The 22,769-nt window shown below is 40.9% G+C and overlaps 1 protein-coding gene and 1 pseudogene across 5 annotated transcripts in view; both read left to right on the top strand.

Annotated features, from left to right (window-relative positions):
• Positions 1–22,769, top strand: part of IPO11 (importin 11) — a 231,220-nt gene that overhangs the window by 15,792 nt on the left and 192,659 nt on the right. For all 5 annotated transcript variants that reach the window (XM_038010419.2, XM_073014741.1, XM_007973675.3 and 2 more), the window contains 2 exons: positions 12,368–12,511; positions 15,810–15,910. In XM_038010419.2, coding sequence (XP_037866347.1) covers positions 12,374–12,511; positions 15,810–15,910 — 239 coding nt within the window. In that variant the 5' untranslated portion in view covers positions 12,368–12,373. The remainder of the gene's footprint in view (positions 1–12,367; positions 12,512–15,809; positions 15,911–22,769) is intronic.
• On the top strand, positions 15,999–16,097 carry LOC119618389 (U6 spliceosomal RNA; annotated as a pseudogene).

Raw genomic sequence — 22,769 nt, 5'->3', positions numbered from 1 at the left:
CTATAAGTCACATTTTTAAAAAATTAAAACAATTTTTTTTTTTTAGAGACAGAGTCTCACTTTGTCGCCTGGGCTAGAGTGCAGTGGCACAATCGTAGCTCACTGCAGGTCAGACTCCTGGGCTCCTCCACACTCAGCCTCCTGAGTAGCTAGCTGGGACTACAGGTTTGTGCCACTACTGCTGGCTGAATATTTTGTTTTTTCTTTTTTTGTAGAGTTGAGGTCTCACTATTTTACCCAAGCTGGCCTTGAACTCCTGGGCTGAAGCTGTCCTCCCACCTAAACTCCCAAAGTGCCGAGATTACGCTTGAGCCACTGCGCATGGCAATCTCTTGTGGATTTTGACGTTTACATAGTCAAAGCACTTAAAAAAAACAGCTTATTGAGCTGTAATTTACAGTCCGTGTAATTCGCCCAGTGAAAAAAGTACAATTCAGTGGCTTTTAGTATATTCACAGTTGTGCAACCATCATTACAGTCAGTTTTAGAACATTTTCATCGTCCCAAATAGCAGTTGCTCCACATTTTCCCCCAATCCCCTAGCCTAGGGAACGACTTACCTACTTTTTTGTGTTATAAATTTGCCTGTTCTTCATATTTCATATAAATGGGAATCATGCAACTTGTGGTTTTATGTGACTGGCTTCTTCCACTTAGGGTGATATTTTCAAGGCTCATTCATGTTTTACTATGTTACAGGATTTCATTCCTTTTTAACTGAAATAATATTTCATTGTATGGAAATACCACATTTTATTTTATTTATTTTAATTTAATTTTAGTTTTTGAGACAGAGTCTCACTGTGTGGCCCAGGCTGGAGTACAGTGGCATGATCTCGGCTCACTGCATCCTCCACCTCCTGGGTTCCAGTGATTCTCATGCCTTAGCCTCCCGAGTAGCTGGAATTACAGGCACACATCACCACGCCTGGCTGATTTTCATGTGTGGGTGTGGGGGTGTGTGTGTGTGTGTGTGTGTGTATGTATTTTTTTTTTTTGTTGAGACAGAGTCTCACTTTGTCGTCCAGGCTGCAGTGCAGTGGTGTGATCTCGGCTCACTGCAATCTCTGCCTCCCGGGTTCAAGTGATTCTTCTGCCTCAGCCTCCTGAGTAGCTGGGAGTACAGGCACATGCCATCATGCCCAGCTAATTTTTTGTATTTTTAGTAGAGTTGGGGTTTCACCGTGTTAGCCAGGCTGGTCTCGATCTCCTGACCTCGTGATCCGCCTGCCTCAGCCTCCTGAAGTGCTGGGATTACAGGCATGAGCCACTGCGCCTGGCCTGATTTTTATATTTTTAGTAGAGATGGGGTTTCACCATGTTGGCCAAGCTGGTCTTGAACTCTGGACCTTAGGGGATCTGCCCACCTTGATCTCCCAAAGTGCTGGGATTATAGGTGTGAGTCACTGCACCTGGCTGAAATATGCATTTTATTTACCTATTTATCACATGATGGATATTTGAGTTGTCAGTTTTTGGCTACTATGAATAATGTTGCAGTGAATATCTGTGTACGAGTTTTTGTATGGACATATTCATTTCTCTTGAGTATATGTCCAAAGGTAGAATTGTTATGTTATATGTTAGTCTGTGTTTAACATTTTAAGGACCTGCCGGACTTCCAAAGTGGCCACTTTACATTCGCACTAGCAATGCCTGAGGGTTGCAGTTTCTCCTTACTGATGCCTCATTATCTTTTTTTAAAAAGCTGGACACCATTGATTGGATCATTATCTTTTTGATTATTGCAGTAGTAGTGCATGTGATACCATGTTTTTTTTTTTTTTTTTAATTTAAATTTAAATTTTTAAAATACAGATAGAGTTTTGCCATGTTGCCCAGGTTGGTCTTGAACTCCTGAGGCTCAAGCAGTCCGTCAGCCTTGACCTCCAAAAGTGCTGGGATTATAGGCGTGAGCCACCTTGCCCAGCCTCATTGTGGTTTTGATTTGTGTTGCCATAATTGCTAATGATGTTGAGCATCTTTTCATATACTTATTGACCATTTTTGCATCTTCTTTAACCACCTTTTAAAATCCTTTGCCTATTTTTAAATTGGGTTATTTATCTTTTTATTATTGGGTTGTATAAAAGTTATGTATTCTGGATTCAATTCCCTTATCAGGTATATGGTTGGCAAGTATTTTCTCTCGTTCTGTGGGTTGTCTTCACTTTCGTGATAGCGTCATTTGGTGAAGTTTTAATTTTTATTTTTTTGAGATCTTGCTCTGTCACCCAGGCTGGAGTGCAGTGACACAATCATGGCTCACTGTAGCCTCAACCTCCTGGGCTCAAGTGATCCTCCTGCCTCAGCTTCCTGAGTAGCTGGGACATTAAGTATGTGCCATCATGCCTGGCTAATTTAAATTTTTTGTAGTGACAAGTTCTTGCTGTGTTCACTAAACTGGTCATAAATACTCCTGGGCTCAGGTGATCCTCCTCTCTTCGCCTCCCAAAGTGTTGGGATTACAGGTGTGAGCCACTGCATCTGGCCAAAATCTTTTATTAAAAAAAAGAAGATAGGCCGGGTGCGGTGGCTTACACCTGTAATTCCAGCACTTGGGGAGGCCAAGGTGGGTGGATCACGAGGTCGGGAGTTCGAAACCAGCCTGGCCAACATAGTGAAACCCCATTTCTATTAAAAATACAAAAATTAGCTAGGCGTGGTGGTGCACCCCGTAGTCCCATCTACTCAGGAGGCTGAGGCAGGAGAATCACTTGAACCTGGGCGGCAGAGGTTGCAAGTGAGCTGAGATTGTGCCACTGTACTCCAGCCTGGGCAACAGAGTGAGACCCTGTCTCAAAAAAAAAAAAAAAAAAAAAAAAAAAAAAAGTACGGTCAGCTCTCCATGCTTTTTTTTTTTGCTTTTTTTTTTTAAATTTAAGTTCTAGGGTACATGTGGATAACGTGCAGGTTTGTTACATATGTATACTTGTGCCATGTTGGCGTGCTGCACCCATCAACTCGTCAGCACCCATCAACTCGTCATTTACATCAGGGATAACTCCCAATGCAATCCTTCCCCCCTCCCCGCTCCCCATGATAGGCCCCGGTGTATGATGTTCCCCTTCCCGAGTCCAAGTGATCTCATTGTTCAGTTCCCACCTATGAGTGAGAACATGCGTTGTTTGGTTTTCTGTTCTTGCGATAGTTTGCTGAGAATGATGGTTTCTAGCTGCATCCATGTCCCTACAAAGGACACAAACTCATCCTTTTTTATGGCTGCATAGTATTCCATGGTGTATATGTGCTACATTTTCTTTTTTTTTTGTTTTTGTTTTTGTTTTTGTTTTTTTTTTTTGAGACGGAGTCTTGCTGTGTCACCCAGGCTGGAGTGCAGTGGCCGGATCTCAGCTCACTGCAAGCTCCTCCTCTCGGGTTCACGCCATTCTCCTGCCTCAGCCTCCCGAGTAGCTGGGACTACAGGCACCCGCCACTTCGCCCGGCTAGTTTTTTGTATGTTTAGTAGAGACGGGGTTTCACCGTGTTAGCCAGGATGGTCTCGATCTTCTGACCTCATGATCCGCCCATCTCGGCCTCCCAAAGTGCTGGGATTACAGGCTTGAGCCACCGCGCCCGGCCTATGTGCTACATTTTCTTAATCCAGTCTGTCACTGATGGACATTTGGGTTGATTCCAAGTCTTTGCTATTGTGAATAGTGCCGCAATAAACATACGTGTGCATGTGTCTTTATAGCAGCATGATTTATAATCCTTTGGGTATATACCCAGTAATGGGATGGCTGGGTCATATGGTACTTCTAGTTCTAGATCCTTGAAGAATCGCCATACTGTTTTCCACAATGGTTGAACTAGTTTACAATCCCACCAACAGTGTAAAAGTGTTCCTATTTCTCCACATCCTCTCCAGCACCTGTTGTTTCCTGACTTTTTAAGGATTGCCATTCTAACTGGTGTGAGATGGTATCTCATTGTGGTTTTGATTTGCATTTCTCTGGTGGCCAGTGATGAGCATTTTTTCATGTGTCTGTTGGCTGTATGAATGTCTTCTTTTGAGAAGTGTCTGTTCATATCCTTTGCCCACTTTTGGATGGGGTTGTTTGTTTTTTTCTTGTAAATTTGTTTGAGTTCTTTGTAGGTTCTGGTTATTAGCCCTTTGTCAGATGAGTAGATTGCAAAAATTTTCTCCCATTCTGTAGGTTGCCTGTTCACTCTGATGGTAGTTTCTTTTGCTGTGCAGAAGCTCTTTAGTTTAATGAGATCCCATTTGTCAATTTTGGCTTTTGTTGCCGTTGCTTTCGGTGTTTTAGACATGAAGTCCTTGCCCATGCCTGTATCCTGAATGGTATTACCTAGGTTTTCTTCTAGGGTTTTTATGGTATTAGATCTAACATTTAAGTCTCTAATTTGCAGGTTCTGCATATGCAGGTTTAACCAATGTCATGTTGAAAATATTCAAAAAGATTAACATAAATAGTAGAACAACAACAAAATACAGTATAGCAAATATTTACATAGCATTTATATTAGGTATTATAAGTAATCTAGAGGTGAGTTGAAGTATATGGAAGGATATGCATGTATTATATGAAAATACTACTATGTCATTTAATATAGGGGACCTGGGCATCCTTGGATTTTTGTATCTGCAGGCAGTCCTGGAACCAGTCCACCCTCATATACTGAGGGAGAACTGTGTAGGCATTTACACACAGCTATAAAAGTCCGTCTAATCTACATCTCAGAAGTAGTAATCTACATCTCATTCTGACTACATCTCAGAAGTTTTGGTATACTGTGTCTCCATTTTCATTCATTTCAGAATATTTTCTCACTTCCCTGTGATTTATTTGAGTTGTTGGTTATATAGGAGCGACTTTTTTCATTTCCACATATTTGTGAAGTTTTTGTATGTCTCTGTTATTGATTATGATCAGAGAACATATTTGTATGATTTCAGTTCTTTTAAATTTACTGAGGCTTGTTTTGTGGCCTAGCATATGGTCTGTCCTGGAGAATGTTCCATGTGTACTTGAGAAAAATATGTGTATTTTTCTTTTGTTGAGTAGAGTATTCTGTAAGTGTCTTTTGGGTCTTGTTTGTGAGTAATGTGGTTCTAGGCTTGTATTTCCTTGTTGATCTTCTTCTTAGTTTTCTGTTATTGGAAATGGAGTATTAAAGTCTCCAAATGTTATTGTAACTCAGAATCCCAGCTTTAAAATGCATTTAAAATTTTTTCCCTTCTTAATCTTTTTATTTTATTTTGTATTTTGTATTTTTATTTTTGAGACAGAGTCTTCCTCTGTCACCCATGCTGCAGTGCAGTGGCACAATCTTATATCACTGCAGCCTTGACCTCCAGGGCTCAAGCAGTCCTCTCACCTCAGCCTCCCAAGTAGCTGGGACCACAGGCATGTGCCAGCCACCACATCTGACTAATCTTTTGTATTTTTAATAGAGGTGGGTTTTTGCCATATTACCGAGGCTGGTCTTGAACTCCTGAGCTCAGGTGAACTGCTCACCTCAGCCTCCCAACATGCTGGGATTACAGGTATGAGCCACCATGCCAGGCCCCTTAATCTCAGAAAGTAGTCTAGCAATGTATTTAATTTAATTTAATTTAATTATTTATTTTTATTTTTATTTTTGAGAGAGAGCCTTGCTTTGTCGCCAGGCTGGAGTGCAGTAGTGTGTTCTTGGCTCACTGCAACCTCTGCCTCCCTGGTTCAAGCGATTCCCCTGCCTCAGCCTCCCAAGTAGCTGGGATTACAGGCATGCACCACCACGTCCAGCTAATTTTTTGAATTTTAGTAGAAATGGGGTTTCACCATGTTAGCCAGGCTGTTCTTGAACTCTTGACCTCAGGTGATTCTCCCACCTCAGCCTCCAAAAGTGCTGGGATTACAGGTGTAAGCCACGGGAGCCACTGTGCCTGACCTTATTTTGTATTTTGAGACAGTCTCCTCTGTCACCCAGGCTGCAGTGCAGTGGTGCGCTTTCCCCACTGCAACTTCCACCACCTGGGTTCAAGTGATTCTTTTGCCTCAACCTCCTGAGGAGCTGGGACTGCAGGCACATGGCATGGTATGCCTGGCTAATTTTTTCCATTTTTAGTAGAGATGGGGTTTGCTATGTTGGCTAGGCTGGTCTTGAACTCCTAGCCCCAAGTAATCCTCCCACCTCGACCTCCCAAAGTGCTGGCATTACAGGTGTGAACTACCACATCTGGGCCTTACAGTAGATTTTAAAACTCTTCATTTTCCTTCCTTTCCCACCAGGCATTCCTGTGTACAGTACTCATCTAACTGTGCCCTTGCTTAGAAATTCCAGGAGCTTTTTTTTTGAGATGAAGTCTTGCTCTGTCACCCACGTTGGAGTGCAGTGGTGTGATCTCGGCTCACTGCAGTCTCTACCTCCTGAGTTCAAGCGATTTTTCCAGGGGCTAACTTTAAAACAAATCAGACATAGGGACTCAGCTGTGGAATTCTCCTGCTTAGGAAGAGTTACAGATGGTCTATCACCACCAGGCTGAAGTCAAGATGATGCCAGCTATACCACCAGCTTACTCAAGATAGCCATTAGCAAGGTGTGCAGAGCAGACGCAGTGGCTCACACCTGTATTCCCGGCACTTTGGGAGGCTGAGGTAGGTGAATTACTTGAGGCCAGGAGTTTGAAACCAGCCTGGCCATCATGCGAAACCCCAGCTCTATTAAAAATACAAAAGTTAGCCAGGCTTGGTGGCGCACACGTGTAATCGCAGCGACTTGGGTGGCTGAGGCACAAGAATCACTTGAGCCCAGGAGGCAGAGGTTGCAGTGAGGTCAGATTGCGCCACTGCACTCCAGCCTGGGTGACAGAGCAAGACAGGGTGACGTATGTGAGTCTTCTCACATATATACATAATACATACATACGGCATGCAGACCTGTACCCTCCTGCACCTCTCCCGTGTGTTTCTTATACCAAGTTTTTCTTCTTAAACCGCTTCGCTCAGTGCAAAAAAACCGAAATGATTCCTCTGAGGCTTGAGCTGGGCTCTTTTCCCATTTACTAACATTTAAGTAAAAGCTGCTTTCCTTTTACCACACCATACTTTGACTTACCACACCATACTTTGACGGCCAAATTTGAGTTGGGTACTTTATTTATCCTGGTGTGGTACCTCTGCTCTTTGAGCAAGCTGTTGTGGGCATGATAGAGGCTCACTATTCTTTGCCTGCTGCCCTGTGGTAGAGCTTCTGACCCAGGAGTAGTGCCTGGACGGAAGAAGAGAGCCCTGGACCTCTAGCTGTGTTTGCCTGGTATAGAACTTCTACAGCATGTAGCTGGGGGTGTGTGAGAAATGTTGGCTGGCTGGCTACCCATCCAGGGGAGAGACCATAGCCCTTGGCTGGGAGTTAGGGTGAGAGAAAGCCCCGTGTTCTTGGCTGTATGTCCCTGGAGTAGAGCTTCCTCACGTTGTGGGGCAGGGCTGGGTTTGTGGCTAAAAAACCACAGATTCTTAACTGTTCCTATCAAGATTTAGTAGTATTTGTCGCATAGATGTTTCTGTATTTGCTGTTTGAGCTTAAGACATTTTCCAGAGACTTTGAGCCTTTTATAATTTTCACCAGTTAGGGTTATATCCCTGAGGAGAGGGTCTGTGGAGCTACTCATGCCATCATTCCAAAAATATTCTTTCTCTTCTGATTCTTTTAAACTGGAAGTTAGTCCCAATCTTGATTAGATGAATGTTGACCATTTTTGATGTTTCAGAGGCGAGGCTGTGGGCTGCATGTTTCATCATATCAGGAGGCACTTAAGGTCAAGTTGTGTTGCTGTTGTTGATAACTGAAATTATTCTCTTGGTTAAGCTGGTGACTGATGATGGATTTCTTTATTTTAAAGGTTTGTTTCTTCATTACAATTAGCAAGTAATCTGTGGAGTGTTACTTGGACACACTGGGAACACATTCTGTTCCCAACAACTGTTCTTTCATTTAATGGTTTTTAACATGGGTTATTTACCCATGCCTGAATAAATTATTTCACTGTGGGAACCCTTTTTATTTTGAAACACTCTTCAGTTTTTACTCTAATTTTGAAACCTTTTTGTTTTTTTTTAGAGTCCGTCTACTTAATGTGTTGGCATTTAGTGGACTTGCTGAGGTTATTGTATGTGTGAAATGCCTTGAAACTAATGACAAACACAGATAATACAAATATTCTAAAGAAAATTGTTATGTATGGCTGAAATTAAAGTCACTGCAGGTCTGAGAAATCTGTTAGTGGCAGGCAAAGGTGCTGAGTTTTCTTTTGTTTGCTTGCTTCTTTTAATGGCATTTTTATGTTTCCAACTACAGGCACATTTGTATACCTTTGGGCTTTGGGTTTTTACCCATTTAGATGAACCACTCATATTGGTTCTGTGTGGGAGATATACTCTGGATGCCAACTGGTATGGCAGAAACGTACCTTTCACAATTTGTTTTAACAATAAGAATAACTTCCGGCCGGGCGTGGTGGCTCACGCCTGTAATCCCAGCACTTTGGGAGGCTGAGGTGGGTGGATCATGAGGTCAGGAGATCGAGACCATCTGGCTAACACGGTGAAACCCCGTCTCTACTAAAAATATAAAAAAATTAGCTGGGCGTGGTGGCAGGCGCCTGTAGTCCCAGCTACTTGGTAGGCTGAGGCAGGAGAATGGTGTGAACCCGGGAGGCGGAGCTTGCAGTGAGCCGAGAGCGCACCACTGCACTCCAGCCTGGGCAACAGAGCGAGACTCTGTCTCAAAAAGAAAAGAAAAAAAAAGCATAGCTTCCTCTGCCTCTGTCCCCAGTAGCCCATAGATTTTGGGTAGACAACAGAGACTGTTCTGATTCTTATCCTAACAACTACTGCAGTGTCTGGCACAAAATAGGTGCCCCAAAACTGTATGAACTGAGCTCTTACCCCAAGATTGGATGGACTTCTTAGGAGCAAGCGCCAAAGCAAGGGGATGACCTGGATGGGGCAGGTACTGGAAGGAGGCAGGGATGGGAAACTCTAGCAGATTCCACTAGAACAGGAAAAATGAGGATAAGGATTGCTTTGCTGTGTGCATTTATGTTCTCCACACAATCTTTGCACTAGGGAAAAATTGCTTTGAGGGTTGGTAGTAGTCAGTGATTTTTTTAGTAGTAGCCCAAAGCAAGGCCGTGACTTTTATCTTTATTTCTTTGGTGGAGGGGTGAGATGAGTATGAGTTCTGGTAGAGCTTTTCTCCATTCATATGTTGACATCAATATATTTATATTGTTCCTATCCTGTGTCTATTTTTATACCTATATGAAAAGTCTAGACACCTTATTTTGCCCCATTTGTTCCTGCGCTTTTCTCCAACTTCATTTTCTGCCACTTTCCCTGTTTCCCACTAAGTGTCAGTCATATTGGCCTTCTTAAGTTTGTTTCTGATCCCAAGGCCTTTTTTCTAGTTGTTTTCCCTATCTGAAGCTCTGCCTTCTGATCTTTGCATGGGTTTCTCTTGTTGTTCATGTCTGTCATAAATGTCACTTCTCAGAAGCCTTCCCTGAATACCCAATCTAAAGTGACATACTCAGTTGCAGTCGATCTTTTTTTTGTTTGTGTTTTTGAGACAGGGTTTCACTGTTTCCCAGGCTGGAGTGCAGTGGCATGATCACAGCTCACTGTATCCTGGACCTCCCTGGGCTCAGGTGATCCTCCCACCTTAGCCTCCTTAGTAGCTGGGACTACAAGTGCACACTACCACACCTGGGTAATTTTTGTACTTTCTGTAGAGACGGGATTTTACTCTGTTGCCCAGGTGGGTCTTGACATCCTGGGCTCAGACGATCTGTCCGCCTCAGCCTCCCAAAGTGCTGGGATTAACAGGTGTGAGCCACCACACCTGGCCATGAGATGTGCTTTAAGTGTAAAAGATAACACAGGATTTTGAAGATTTAGTATTAAAAGTAAAATATCTCAATATATTTTAAAAATATTGGTTACATGTTGCAGTGATAACATTTTGGATATATTGAGTCAAATACACTATTAGGCCTGGTGCAGTGGCTTACGCCTGTAATCCCAGAACTTCAGGAGGCCGAGGTGGGCAGATCATTTGAGGTCAGGAGTTTGAGACCACCCTGGCCAGTATGGCGAAACCCAGTTTCTACTAAAAATAAAAAAATTAGCTGGACGTGGTGGCTTGCGCCTGTAATCGCAGCTACTTGGGAGGCTAAGGCAGGATAATTGCTTGAACCCGGGAGGCAGAGGTTGCAGTGAGCTGAGATTGCATCACTGCACTCTAGCCTAGGCAACAGAGTGAGACTGTGTCTCAAAAAAATATATATATGTGTGTGTGTGTGTATAAAAATCAGAGCGGCTGTAGTAAAAAATACATATATTAAGATTAATTTTACATATTTCTTTTTACTACTTAACGTGGCTGCTAGAAAATATAAAATTAGGCCAGATGCTATGGCTCATGCCTGTAATCACAACACTTTGGGAGGGATTGCTTGCGCCTAGAAGTTCGAGACCAGCTGGGGCAACAAAGTGAGACTTTGTCTCTACAAAAAATATAAAAATAAAAAAAAATTAGCTGGGCCTGGTGGTACATGCCTGTGTTCCCAGTTACTTAGGAGGCTGAGGTGGAGGGATCACTTGAGGTCGAGGCTGCCATGAGCAGTGATCACCTCACTGTATTACAGCCTGGGCGACAGAAATTTAAAATCTTAATCTGGGCTAGGCGTGGTGGCTCACCCCTGTAATCCCAGCACTTTGGGAGGCCAAGGACCTGGCAGGCGGAGGCTGTAGTGAGCCGAGATCATGCCAGTGCACACCAGCCTGGGCAACAGAGCAAGACTCTATCTCAAAAAAAAAAAAAAAAAAAATCTTAATCTGGCTAGGCATGGTGGCTGACGCCTGTAATCCAGCACTTTGGGAGGCCGAGGCAGTCGGATCACCTCAGGTCAGGAGTTTGAGACCAACCTGGCCAACATGGTGAAACCCTGTCTCTACTAAAAATACAAAAATTAGCTGGGCTTGTTGGTGTGCACCTGTAATCCCAAATACCGGGGAGGCTGAGACCAGAGAATCATTTGAACCTGGGAGGTGGAGTGAGTTTGAGGTTGTGTGCTGTTGCACTCCAGTTTGAGTGACAGAGTGAGACTCCGTCTCAAAAACTAAATCAAAATCAAATCAAATCTTAATCCAACTCTATAACTGTTGGTATTTTTCAGATTCTAGTTATTGGGCCCTTCTTAAGATGGTACAGTGAAATTTTTGTGTTTTTAATTAGCCCTGCTTTACTTACATAGGTTTTGAAATGGTTAATTTTCCCTAAAAGGTAATCTAGGTCAGATTTCTTGTTGAATCAGCATTTGGGATCTTGCCATTTCACTGCAATTTAATTATAATTATTTTAACAAAGAAATCCATTTGCTTTGGCTATGTTCTTTATAGGCTAATAACTTTCAGACTTTTACTGTCTGGAACATTCTTCAGTCATAGAGTTAGCCATTATCTCTAAGCTATATCAATACAGTACAAAGCTATTCCCTGTCACCCCTGCACTGAGAACGATTTATTTTCTGTCAGCATTTTCAGCTTTCAGTTTTAATCCTTATGTTTTGTATGTGTATATTGTGAATAACTATACATACTTGCTTAGTATAGAATTGTGTATACAATTTTGGGGGCGATTAGAAACAGAAGCCTGGAGAATTCAACAAATTCAAGAAATTGTGTATTTGTTGAATGGCTTCAGCTACGTGGTATAGGATTAGATGACCCAGCCCTTAAGATCCTTTCTGACTTAGGTTTTAGATTTTTGTTTAATAGGTCAGTTTGGCTTTTTTCTCCATAGCATTTCATTTTGCGTGTTTCTTAAAATGATTTGGACGTGTACCACTGGTGGCATGTAAGATGATGTTGGAGAGTACTTTACAAATGAGTCAAAGCAACTCTTTTTCGGTTTTCTTTTGTTCCTTCTGATTTTGTCAAGGATAAAGTTAGTTGCTACTTGCTACATGGTTTAATACTTTTATAACACTTATTAGTCTCCTTTTTAAAACGAAGACAGAAGGCATTATGCTTAGTCTTGGGCACATAATGGTACTTACTTAGAATTTAGAAACTTTGAAGTTTGTGTGTGTATCTCCCCTCCCTCAATTTATTATCTTCCATTTATAGAACAATGAAAGAGAGTTTCCTTTAAGAATAAATTGATTTAAGCAAAAATAATTTGATTATGAATTTTAAGGAAGAGTGGGGATATACTTAGAAAAGATAGAAAGGCAGAACATGAAGGAGTAGATGAATAGGAGTAATTCAGTACATGAAAGCTTTTTGTCTCCATTTATTTTACTGTTAATTTTTTATTGTAATACACACATTCAAGTATGTTAACTTATCATTGCCAGGTTTCCATGGATCTCAATAGTGCCAGCACTGTTGTTCTTCAGGTCTTAACCCAGGCCACCAGTCAGGATACTGCTGTGTTAAAACCAGCCGAGGAGCAGCTGAAGCAGTGGGAGACACAGCCAGGTTTCTATTCAGTGTTGCTGGTAAGTTGTTCTAAAATTGTTTGCTTTTCTTTTTAATAAAATGAGACAACATTAATTTGTTTTAAAAACCTAGTTTTATTGGTAGTTTAGTGAAATAGATTGAAATGTTTGGCTGCTGATGCCTTTGCCATTATTTTATTACTTTATGGCTTCTTAAGGGTGTTAAGGAAATATTTATTGATAAATATAAAAATAAGCAAGGTATGTGTAGCATCTGCTCAGAAGGCAAAACCGTGATGATTTTCAGTTTTAGTATGTTGAAACTATCTACCATCAGGACTGGAGGTGGCACTCTTTCATATTTTGTCTTTATCCCTACCCCAGGTAATTTATGTTGTCATAGTTGTTCAGGTCTCCACATTGCAGCATCAGTGTCAGGTGTACTGTGTATTTCACTTTAAAATGTTTTCTTTTCTCATCTAAAAATTTCCTTCTCTTGACACATCTGATGCTTTCTTGGGTGTAATAGGAAGTAGTATAATTAATTAACAATATGTGCTTTAAACAAACCTTTGTTGGAGTTTAAAGTTTTTGACTAATTAATCAAAATTATTTTCTCAATGCCAGAATGAAAGAAGTATTTTTGTGTTGAAGACCTTCCTTATACTTTTCTTCTAAGAAATTGAGAATTCTTAGAATTCTCAATTTTTTTGTGTGTATTTGAGGCTTAGCTTCTGGTCAGGGCAACAGAGCTCCCACTTGGGTTAAAAATTGACTCATTCTTTGTGACCGGGTCATAGAATCAGAGCAAAATTGTTTATTATATCTTGCAAAATAAAATAAGTGATAGTAGTTGTCATATATATTTTAACTTGTTGGCTAAAAAAGTTTGAGTTGTTTGTTAAATTGAAGAAGATATTGGTCGTGACTGTAAGGGAAATTGTTTAAAGTCAGACTTGTTATTCTGAATATAACAAAAAAGTTGGCTGTTTGGCTCAGTAACAGAATGGTAAAAAAAAAAAAAAAAAAAAAAATACTGATTTTAAAAGATAGTAAAGAAAACATCTTATTATTCTTTATGTAATCCTAGCACTTTGGGAGGCCAAGGCGGGTGGATCACCTGAGATCAGGCGTTCAAGACCAGCCTGGCCAACATGGCAAAACCCATCTTGGCTAAAAATACAAAAATTAGCCGGACGTGGTGGCGCATCCCTGTAATCCCAGCTATTTGGGAGGTTGAGGAAGGAGAATTGATTGAACCCGGGAGGTGGAGGTTGCAGTGAGCCAAGATTGCGCCACTGCATTCTAGTCTGTGCGACGGGAGTGAGACTCCATCTCAAAAAAAACACAAAAACTTATAAATGTTTTTCTATAGCAAAGGACATACTTCCACGTCATTTTTGGCTTTGGGATTTTCCTGTACAAGGTTTGAGAGGTCACCTCTGGGAATTTGAGTTATTTTTGGTCTGAGACATAGTATAATTATAACATTATTATTATTTGGATTAACATAATGAATATGTTTTTGGAGTAATGGTTAATTTTGAGTTGAGATTATTCACATTACATGTAGTTTTATCTGTCTTTTTTTTTTTTTTTTTTTGAGGCAGAGTTTCACTCTTGTTGCCCAGGATGGAGTGCAATGGTGTGATCTCAGCTCGCTGCATCCTCTCCCTCTCGGGTTCAATCGATTCTCCTGCCTCAGCCTCCCAAGTAGCTGGGATTACAGGCATGTGCCACCATGCCTGGCTAATTTTTGTATTTTTATAGAAACAGGGTTTCTCCATGTTGGTCAGGCTGGTCTCAAACTCTTGACCTCAGGTGATCTGCCCTCCTCAGCCTCCCAAAGTGTTGCTATTACAGGCATGAGCCACTGTGCCGGCTCCTTTTTTTTTTTTTTTTTTTTGAGACGGAGTTTTGCTCTTGTTGCCCAGGCTGGAGTGCAGTGGCGTGATCTCAGCTCACTGCAACCTCCGCCTCCTGGATTCAAACAACTCTCCTGCCTCAGTCTACTGAGTAGCTGGGATTACAGGTGTGCACCACCACGCCCAGCTAATTTTTTGTATTTTTAGTAGAGACGGGGTTTCATCATGTTGGCCAGGCTGGCCTCGAACTCCTGACCTCAAGGTGATTCACCTGTCTAAGCCTTCCAAAGTGTATGGATTACAAGTGTGAAACACCACGCCCGGCCGCTTTGTGTCTCTTAAAAGTGTTCTGCTATCAGACTTTTTTTTTTTTTTTTTTGAGACAGAGTCTCACTGTCACCAGGCTGTTGCGCAGTGGCGTGATCTCAGCTCACTGCAACGTCCGCTTCCCTGGTTCAAGTGATTCTCCTGCCTCGGCCTCCTGAGTAGCTGGGATTACAGGCATGCACCACCATGCCCAGCTAATTTTTGTATTTTTAGTAGAATTGGGGTTTCACCATGTTGGCCAGGATGGTCTCGATCTCGTGACCTCGTGATTCGCCTGCCTCAACCTCCCAAAGTGCTGGAATTACAGGCGTGAGCCACCATGCCCAGCTTTATCAAGCTTATTTACAAGCATAATTGTTTTGATAAGGAGGATACTATGAAATAGTTTTATTTCATAGCATGTATTAACAACCCTGGGGCCTTGATTGCTTAGAATCTTTGAATCTGTGCTGTAGTGGGCCTACTTTTTCTAATTTGGAAGTTATATGTTTTATTGAATATGTGTGGGGCTATGGTTTTCATTTGAAAAATAATTAGGTTTGCTTTTTCTGAATTTAATTTTTTTACTAGCGGAATTTTCAAACACACCTAAAAGCAGAATAGTACAATTACTCTCTGCATGTCTGTTACTCAGCTTCAACAGTTAACATACAACTGAGCAGGTATACTTTCTTACATTAATTGTAGAACTGTATATACTTCATAAATGTGGATATGATATATGTAGTGACAGAATGTAAACAAATTTAATTAAAAGATCTGTCCAGGCCAGGCGTGGTGGTTCATGCCTGTAATCCCAGCACTTTGGGAGGCCCAGGCGAGTGGATCACCTGAGGTCAGGAGGTTGAGACTAGCCTGGCCAACATGGTGAAACCCTGTCTTTACAAAAAAAAAAATAAATAAAGTATCAGCTGGGCTTGGTGGCAGGCACCTGTAACCCCAGCTACTTGGGAGGCGGAGGCAGGAGAATCGCTTGAACCTGGGAGGCGGAGGTTGCAGTGAGCCAAGATCGTGTCATTGCACTCCAGCCTGGGAGACAAGAGCGAAACTCTGTCTCAAAAAAAAAAAAAAAAAAAAAAAGACCTGTTCATACTTTATTGTGGGTATATTAATTATACTTTTTACTTATTCCATGCTAATTCTAATATTATGTTTTTTATTTATAGAATATTTTCACAAACCACACTTTGGATATAAATGTAAGGTGGCTTGCTGTACTGTATTTTAAACATGGAATTGATCGCTACTGGAGACGTGTAGCACCTCAGTAAGTTCCATCACTTCCCCTATTCCTTGGGTGTAATCCTTCCCAAATTCAGGAAGGTGTAAGAATGTACTTGTTTATGTAAAAAAATGTGTTAGCACTTCTGCAGCACATATAACTAAAATTGGAGCAATATAGAGATTAGCATGGTCTCTGTGCAAGGATGATTTGTGAAGTGTTTGATATTTTAAAAAATGCCAAAAAAGTGTTTACTGAATAAACATTCTATTTAGTTAATGACAAATCAACAGCTATATTATTGTTTTCTTCATGGTTTTGGGTGTGTGTGTGAGTGTGTCATGTTGGCCCTCTGCTTGCAAGGATCATGCTGAGTGAGTCATGTTGAACAAAAGCCCTTATTTTTAGTCCTACGCATGTTAAAAGGCTGAGGCAGGAGGATTGCTTGAGCCCAGGAGTTTGAGACCAGCCTGGGCAACATGGAGAGATCCCATCTCAAGAAAAAAGAAACAGAAATGTAAGGTTAGGATTTGGGAAAAAAAGCCATTCAGAAGGAAATCCCGGGTCAACTCTGAACCAGCTGGGTGTAATTTCTGAGTCTTATGCATTCTTTCTCTGTGGTGGGAATGGATTAGTATACATTTGTAATCACATTAGTATTCAGTTGTAACTGTTTTATGTACCTTGTTAACAGATTTCTCTTAGTAGTTAATTTTGCATGTTATATAATCAGTGGAAAATCATTGTAGACGTGACCCTGGGATTTGTTTGATACAAAATACAGTACTGAGTTTTGCCTAAGAAGCATCATAATCTGTGTTTTCCAGTAGATGGCACTATAGCTCTGTAAATTCTTAAAGCCATGAGGCTTTTCTCAGTCTGAATACATCAAAATGCATATAAAACATGTCCTTGAATAATATTGGGAACAAGAATATTTTCAGGCTGCGCTTAGGATACTATATTAAGATTTAAAGCAAACATGTCTCCTTTTTTTTTTTTGAGACAGAGTCTCGCTCTGTCGCCCAGGTTAGAGTGCAATGGTGCGATCTCAGCTCACTGCAAGCTCCGCCTCCCGGGTTCACACCATTCTCCTGCCTCAGCCTTCCGAGTAGAGTAGCTGGGGCTATAGGTGCCTGCGACAGCACCTGGCTAATTTTTTATATTTTTAGTAGCGCCAGGGTTTCACCATGTTAGCCAGGATGGTCTCGATCTCCTGACCTTGTGATCCGCCTGCCTCGACCTCCCAAAGTGCTGGGATTACAGGCATGTGCCACTGTGCCCGGCCGGATTAATTTTTTAGTTAGGATTAATTCATAATTTCGGGGAGAAATTTGGTAGGAGGTGATGAGAAAGTGTGCATTATTGGTTTATAGGCAGTGGCCCAGCAGCACTTTTCTACTGCTTTGTCCAATTAAATTTTGCATGTCTCTTAAGATTCATTTTGTTTTACTCGTTATATAAAGGATATAGTTATAAATGATTGTCTTGGCTGGTCACAGTGGCTCACTCCTGTAATCCCGGCACTTTGGGAGGTCGAGGTGGGCAGATCACTTGAGGTCACAAGTTTGAGATTAGCCTGGCCAACTTGGTGAAACCTCTCCCCTACTAAAAATACAAAAATTAGCCAGGTGTGGTGGTGGATGCCTGTAATCCCAGTTGCTGGGGAGGGTGACACAGGAGAATCACTTGAACCCAGGAGGTAGAGGTTGCAGTGAGCCAAGAATGTGCCACTGCACTCCAGCCTGGGTGACAGAGTGAGACTATATCTCAAAAGACAGACAGACGGAGAGAGAGATAGAGAGAGAGAGAGAGAGAGAGGTGTGTGTGTGTGTGTATATATATTAACATACTTAGAAATATATATATAAAAAAATGATTATTTTGAAGGTAAAGTAAATTATTAAATATTTCAGGCTTCACTTTTACATAATGAATTAGAACCTGGACTTTTGCTTAAATTTAAAAAGTTATGAGAGAATTTATGCAGTATTTGATAGTTAAATCCCAAGCTGTCTCTTTTAGTATATATTGAGATAAAAGCTGAAAAGGAGATGAATGTATTTAGAAAGGGGGAGCATGGGTGGCAGATTAGTAATTGAACTTATAAACTTGAGACTTTAAAAAAATATGCTTGTTTCTGTACTTACCTGTTTCATTTTGTATAGATCCTACTCTTAACCATTTTCACAGAATGAGAATTAACTAACAAGCTTGTTACCATTACCATATACACTGCAATTTATCTGGGTCCTAATTAATTAAATACTGTCTAATTTCTGCTTGGAACATAGTTTGAATTCATCTAATGATAACATGCATAAAATTAAAGGTGGAATGTAAATTATTATTAGAGAATTGTTAAAGATGTGAATTTTCTTCAGGTTAATGGCTTATTTCTTTAATATATATACAATCCCTGACTTATGGTGGTTTGATTTAATGATTTTTTTTTTTTACTTCACTATGATGCAAAAGCAGTATGTATGTATTCAGTAGAAACTGTACTTCAAGTGCCCATACAACCATTCTGTTTTTCACTTTCAGTACAGTATTTTTCATTTTCAGTACAGTGTTCAATACATTAACATGATATATTTACTACTTTATTATAAAATAGGCTTTGTGTTGGATGCTTTTGCCCGGCCGTAGGCTAATGTAAGTGTTCTGAGCATGTTTGAGGTAGGTTAGGCTAAGATACGATGTTCAGTAGGTTAGATATAAAATAAATCTTTGACTTACAATATTTTTTATTTACTGTGGGTTTATCAGGAGGTAACCCCATTGTAAGTCAGGAGCATCTGTGTATTTTTTTGCATGATCTATTTTGATAGCTAGTCATTATACACTTTTTGTTGTTGTTGTTGAGATGGAGTCTCACTCTGTCGCCCAGGTTGGAGTGCAGTGGCACAATCTCGGCTCACTGCAAGCTCCGCCTCCTGGGTTCACGCCATTCTCCTGCCTCAGCCTCCTGAGTAGCTGGGACTACAGGCGCCCGCCACCACACCTGGCTAATTTTTTGTATTTTTAGTAGAGACGGGGTTTCACTGTGTTAGCCAGGATGGTCTCGATCTCCTGACCTTGTGATCCACCCGCCTCAGCCTCCGAAAGTGCTGGGATTACAGGCGTGAGCCACCACGCCTGGCCCATTATACACTTTTATTGTAGTTAGAGTTATGCAAACTGATGAACCTGGCTCCTTGGCATAGAAGAAAAGTTCAATTACAAGTGTAAAGCAAAATATTGTAGGAGAACACATTATGTCGGGTTTGATAGTAGAAGGGAACTATTAAAGTTGGAAAGTGTAGCACAATCATAAAAGGATTAGAGAGATATTTTTAATGACCTGAATGTTTATGTTAATCTTGTTTTCTCATTTATTAACTTTGAGTAAGTCATTAAGATTTTAAAATACTTTCTTTGAAGTGTAATATATAACATACTTTAAGCAGTGCACAAGTAAAGGGTGTAGTTTGAATGTTTATAATGCAAAGACACCTGTGTAACTGCCACTTGGAACTAGATAGAACACATAGCATTCTAGAAACTTTTACACACATCTGCATTTTATTACCATTTATAGTCAGATGTGTGTTCAACTTTAGTAGATATTGTTAATTTTCTAGGCTGGTTGTATCAGATTGCACTGCCACAGCAACATACGAGTATTAGTATTTGCTCTGCATTCTTATCTGCACTTGGTCTGATCTTTCATTTTAGTCTTTCTGGTGGGTTTGGTAATTTTAGTTTGCATTGTCTTTAATGATCAGTACTTTTTAAACGTATTTGTTGGTCATTGGGATATCCTCTATTATGAAGGGTCTGTTAATTGAACGTTTAAAAAATTGGATTATCTTATTGATTTATGGGACTTTTATTTTGGATACAAGTCCTTTGTCAAATGTATGTATTACAAATATCTTCTCCTAGACTAGGTGCAGCGGCTCACGCCTGTAATCACAGCACTTTGGGAGGCCTAGGTGGGCAGGTCACCTGAGGTCAGGAGTTTGAGACCAGCCTGGCCGACATGATGAAACTCCATGTCTACTAAAAATACAAAAACTAGCTGGACATAGTGGCGCACATCTGTAGTCCCAGCTACTGAACAAGCTGAGGCAGCAGAATCTCTCCAACCTGGGAGGCGGAGGTTGCAGTGAGCTGAGATCATGCCACTGTTTTCCAGCCTGGTCAACAGAACGAGACTGTCTGCAAAAAAAAAAAAAACAAAAAAAAAAACAACTTTGTGACTTGCCTTTTCACTTTCTTCAGAAGCCCTTAATTTTAATGAAGTTTAATTTAATTACCTTTCTATGATTATTTCTTTTGGGTTGTAGTTTTTTTTATAATTTTTTTTTTGAGAAGACAGGGTCTTACTGTGTTGCCCAGGCTAGAGTGCAGTGATGCAATCATAGCTCAGTGTAACCTCTAACTCCTGGGCTCAAGCAGTCCTCCTGCCTCAGCCTCCTGAGTAGCTGTGACTACAGGTGTGTGCCACCAGTGCCTAATTTTAAAAATTTTTTTGTAGAGATGAGGTCTTGCTGGGTTGCCCAGGCTAGTCTTGAACTCCTGACTGAAGTGACCCTCCCACCTTGGCCTTCTGAAATGCTGGAATTTACAGGTGTGAGCCAGTGCTCCCAGCCTATTTATGAATTTTTTGCTCAGCCGGTGGTCATGAAAATACTGTTTTCTACTGAAAGCTTTGTTTTCCTTTTCTATTTTAGTTGTATGATCTATCTGGAGTTTATATTTGTACAAGGTGCTCATGTGAAGTAGGGACATGTGTTCTTTCTCCATTGCATCGTGATTGTACCATTGTACCCTTTCTTTTTTCTCTCTCTCTTTTTTTTTTTTTTTTTTGAGACAGGGTCTTGCTCTGTCACCTAGACTGGAGTGCAGTGGTGCCATCATGGCTCACTGCAACCTTGACTTCACAGGCTCCAGTGATCCTCCCACTTCAGCCTCTGGAGTAGCTGGGACCACAGGTGCGTGCCACCATGCCTGGCTAATTTTTGTATTTTTGGTAGAGACAGAGTTTCACCAAGTTGATCAGGCTGGTCTCGAACTCCTGAGCTCAAGCAGTCCCAGTCTCTTGGCCTCCCAAAGTGCTGAGATTATAGGCATGAGCCACCATGCTCGGCTTTGGATTTGTTTTTTCATCCAATTTTATCATAAATGTCTTTTAATTTTAGTATCGTGCCCATTTATACTTAATGTAATTACTAATATATTGGGATTAAATCTGCCCACACTTTGTTCTTTTTCTTTTTCTTTTCTTTTTTTGAGATAGAGTCTTGTTCTGTTGTCCAGGCTGGAATACAGCGACACCATCTCAGCTCACTGCAGCCTCTGCCTCCCAGGTTCAAGCAGTTCTCATGCCTCAGCTTCCCGAGTAGCTGGGATTACAAGCATGCGCCACCATGCCCAGCTAAATTTTGTGTTTTTAGTAGAGACAGGGTTTCACTGTGTTGTCCAGGCTGGTCTTGAACTCCTGGCCTCAAGTGATCTTCCTGCCTCGGCCTTCCAGAGTGCAGGGCTTACAGGCGTAAGCTACTGTGTCCAGAACTCACACTTTGTTTTCTGTATGTCTTGATATCTGTTCCCTTTTTTTCTTTCTTGCTTTCCTTTGGATTACAGTAGTTCCTCCTTATCTGTAGGTGATAGGTTCCAAGACTCCCAGTGGATGCCTGAAACTGCAGATAGTCCTAAGTCCTGTATTTAGTATTTTTTTTTTTTTCAGTCTGATAACAAAGTAGCTACTAAATGTCTAGTGGGCAGGTAGCATGTACAGCATGGGTGTGCTTGACAAAGGAATAATTTACGTCCCAGGCCAGACAGGGCAGGACAGCATGAGATTTCATCATGCTATTCAGGATGCTACGCTATTCAAAACCTATGAATTTTCCATTCCATTCATTGAATCTACTTCATTGATGGTAGATTACTGAAACCATGGAAAGTAAAACTATGAATAAAGGAGGACAACTGTATTCAAGACAGTTTTTATTACTCAGTTTTACTCTAAAACGTTTAGTATGTTTTCATTATTTAAGTGATTGTAACATGGACCCTTGATATCCTTGTATTAGTACCTTACTTTTTTTTTTTTAGAGACAGGGTCTTGCTTTGTTGCCCAGGCTGGAATGCAGTGGCACAATCATAACTCACTGCAGCCTCCACCTCCTGGGCTCAAGAAAGCCTCCTATCTCAGCCTCCTGAGTACCTCAGACTACAGGTATATACCGCCATGTTCTGCTAATTTTTTTTTTGTTTTAATTTTTTGTAGAAATGAGATCTTGCTATGTTGCCCAGGCTTATCTTGAACTCCTGGCCCCAAGCAATTCTTCTATCTCAGCTTCCCATAGGATTGGGATTACAGGCATGAGCCACCATGGCTGGCACTTTACTTTTTCTAGTTAATGCCAGAACCTTGTAGTAATATGTTAATTCTGTCTAATCCCTCCTGTTTTTAATGCTATTATTGTTGTGTGCTTTAATTTAATTTAATTTAATTTAATTTAATTTAATTTAATTTAATTCTGATACCCAGAATGGAAAACCTTAAAATGAGGCATTAAAATCTAATGTACATTTACTATTCAAAAAAATATTTAAGAGACAAGGTCTTGTTCTGTTGCCCAGGCTGGAGTGCAGTGGTGCAATCATCTCTCACTGCAGCCTTGACCTCTTGGGCTCGAGCCATCCTTCTGCATTGGCCTCCCCAAAGTGCTGGTATTACAGGCCTGAGCCACTGTGCCTGGCCTTCATTTTAAAATTAACAACACATTCATACGTATGTATTCAGTCTTACATAGTAGTGTTCTTCTTTTCCTGTCCAGTACCTTTCTGTTTTCCTTTCTCATATGCAGTCAAAATTATTAGTATTGTGTTTATTCTTTTTGGAGAT

Source organism: Chlorocebus sabaeus, chromosome 4 (assembly GCF_047675955.1).
Source record: "Chlorocebus sabaeus isolate Y175 chromosome 4, mChlSab1.0.hap1, whole genome shotgun sequence".
NCBI classification, from domain to species: domain Eukaryota; kingdom Metazoa; phylum Chordata; class Mammalia; order Primates; family Cercopithecidae; genus Chlorocebus; species Chlorocebus sabaeus.
This window is presented reverse-complemented; position numbering and strand designations above follow the sequence as displayed.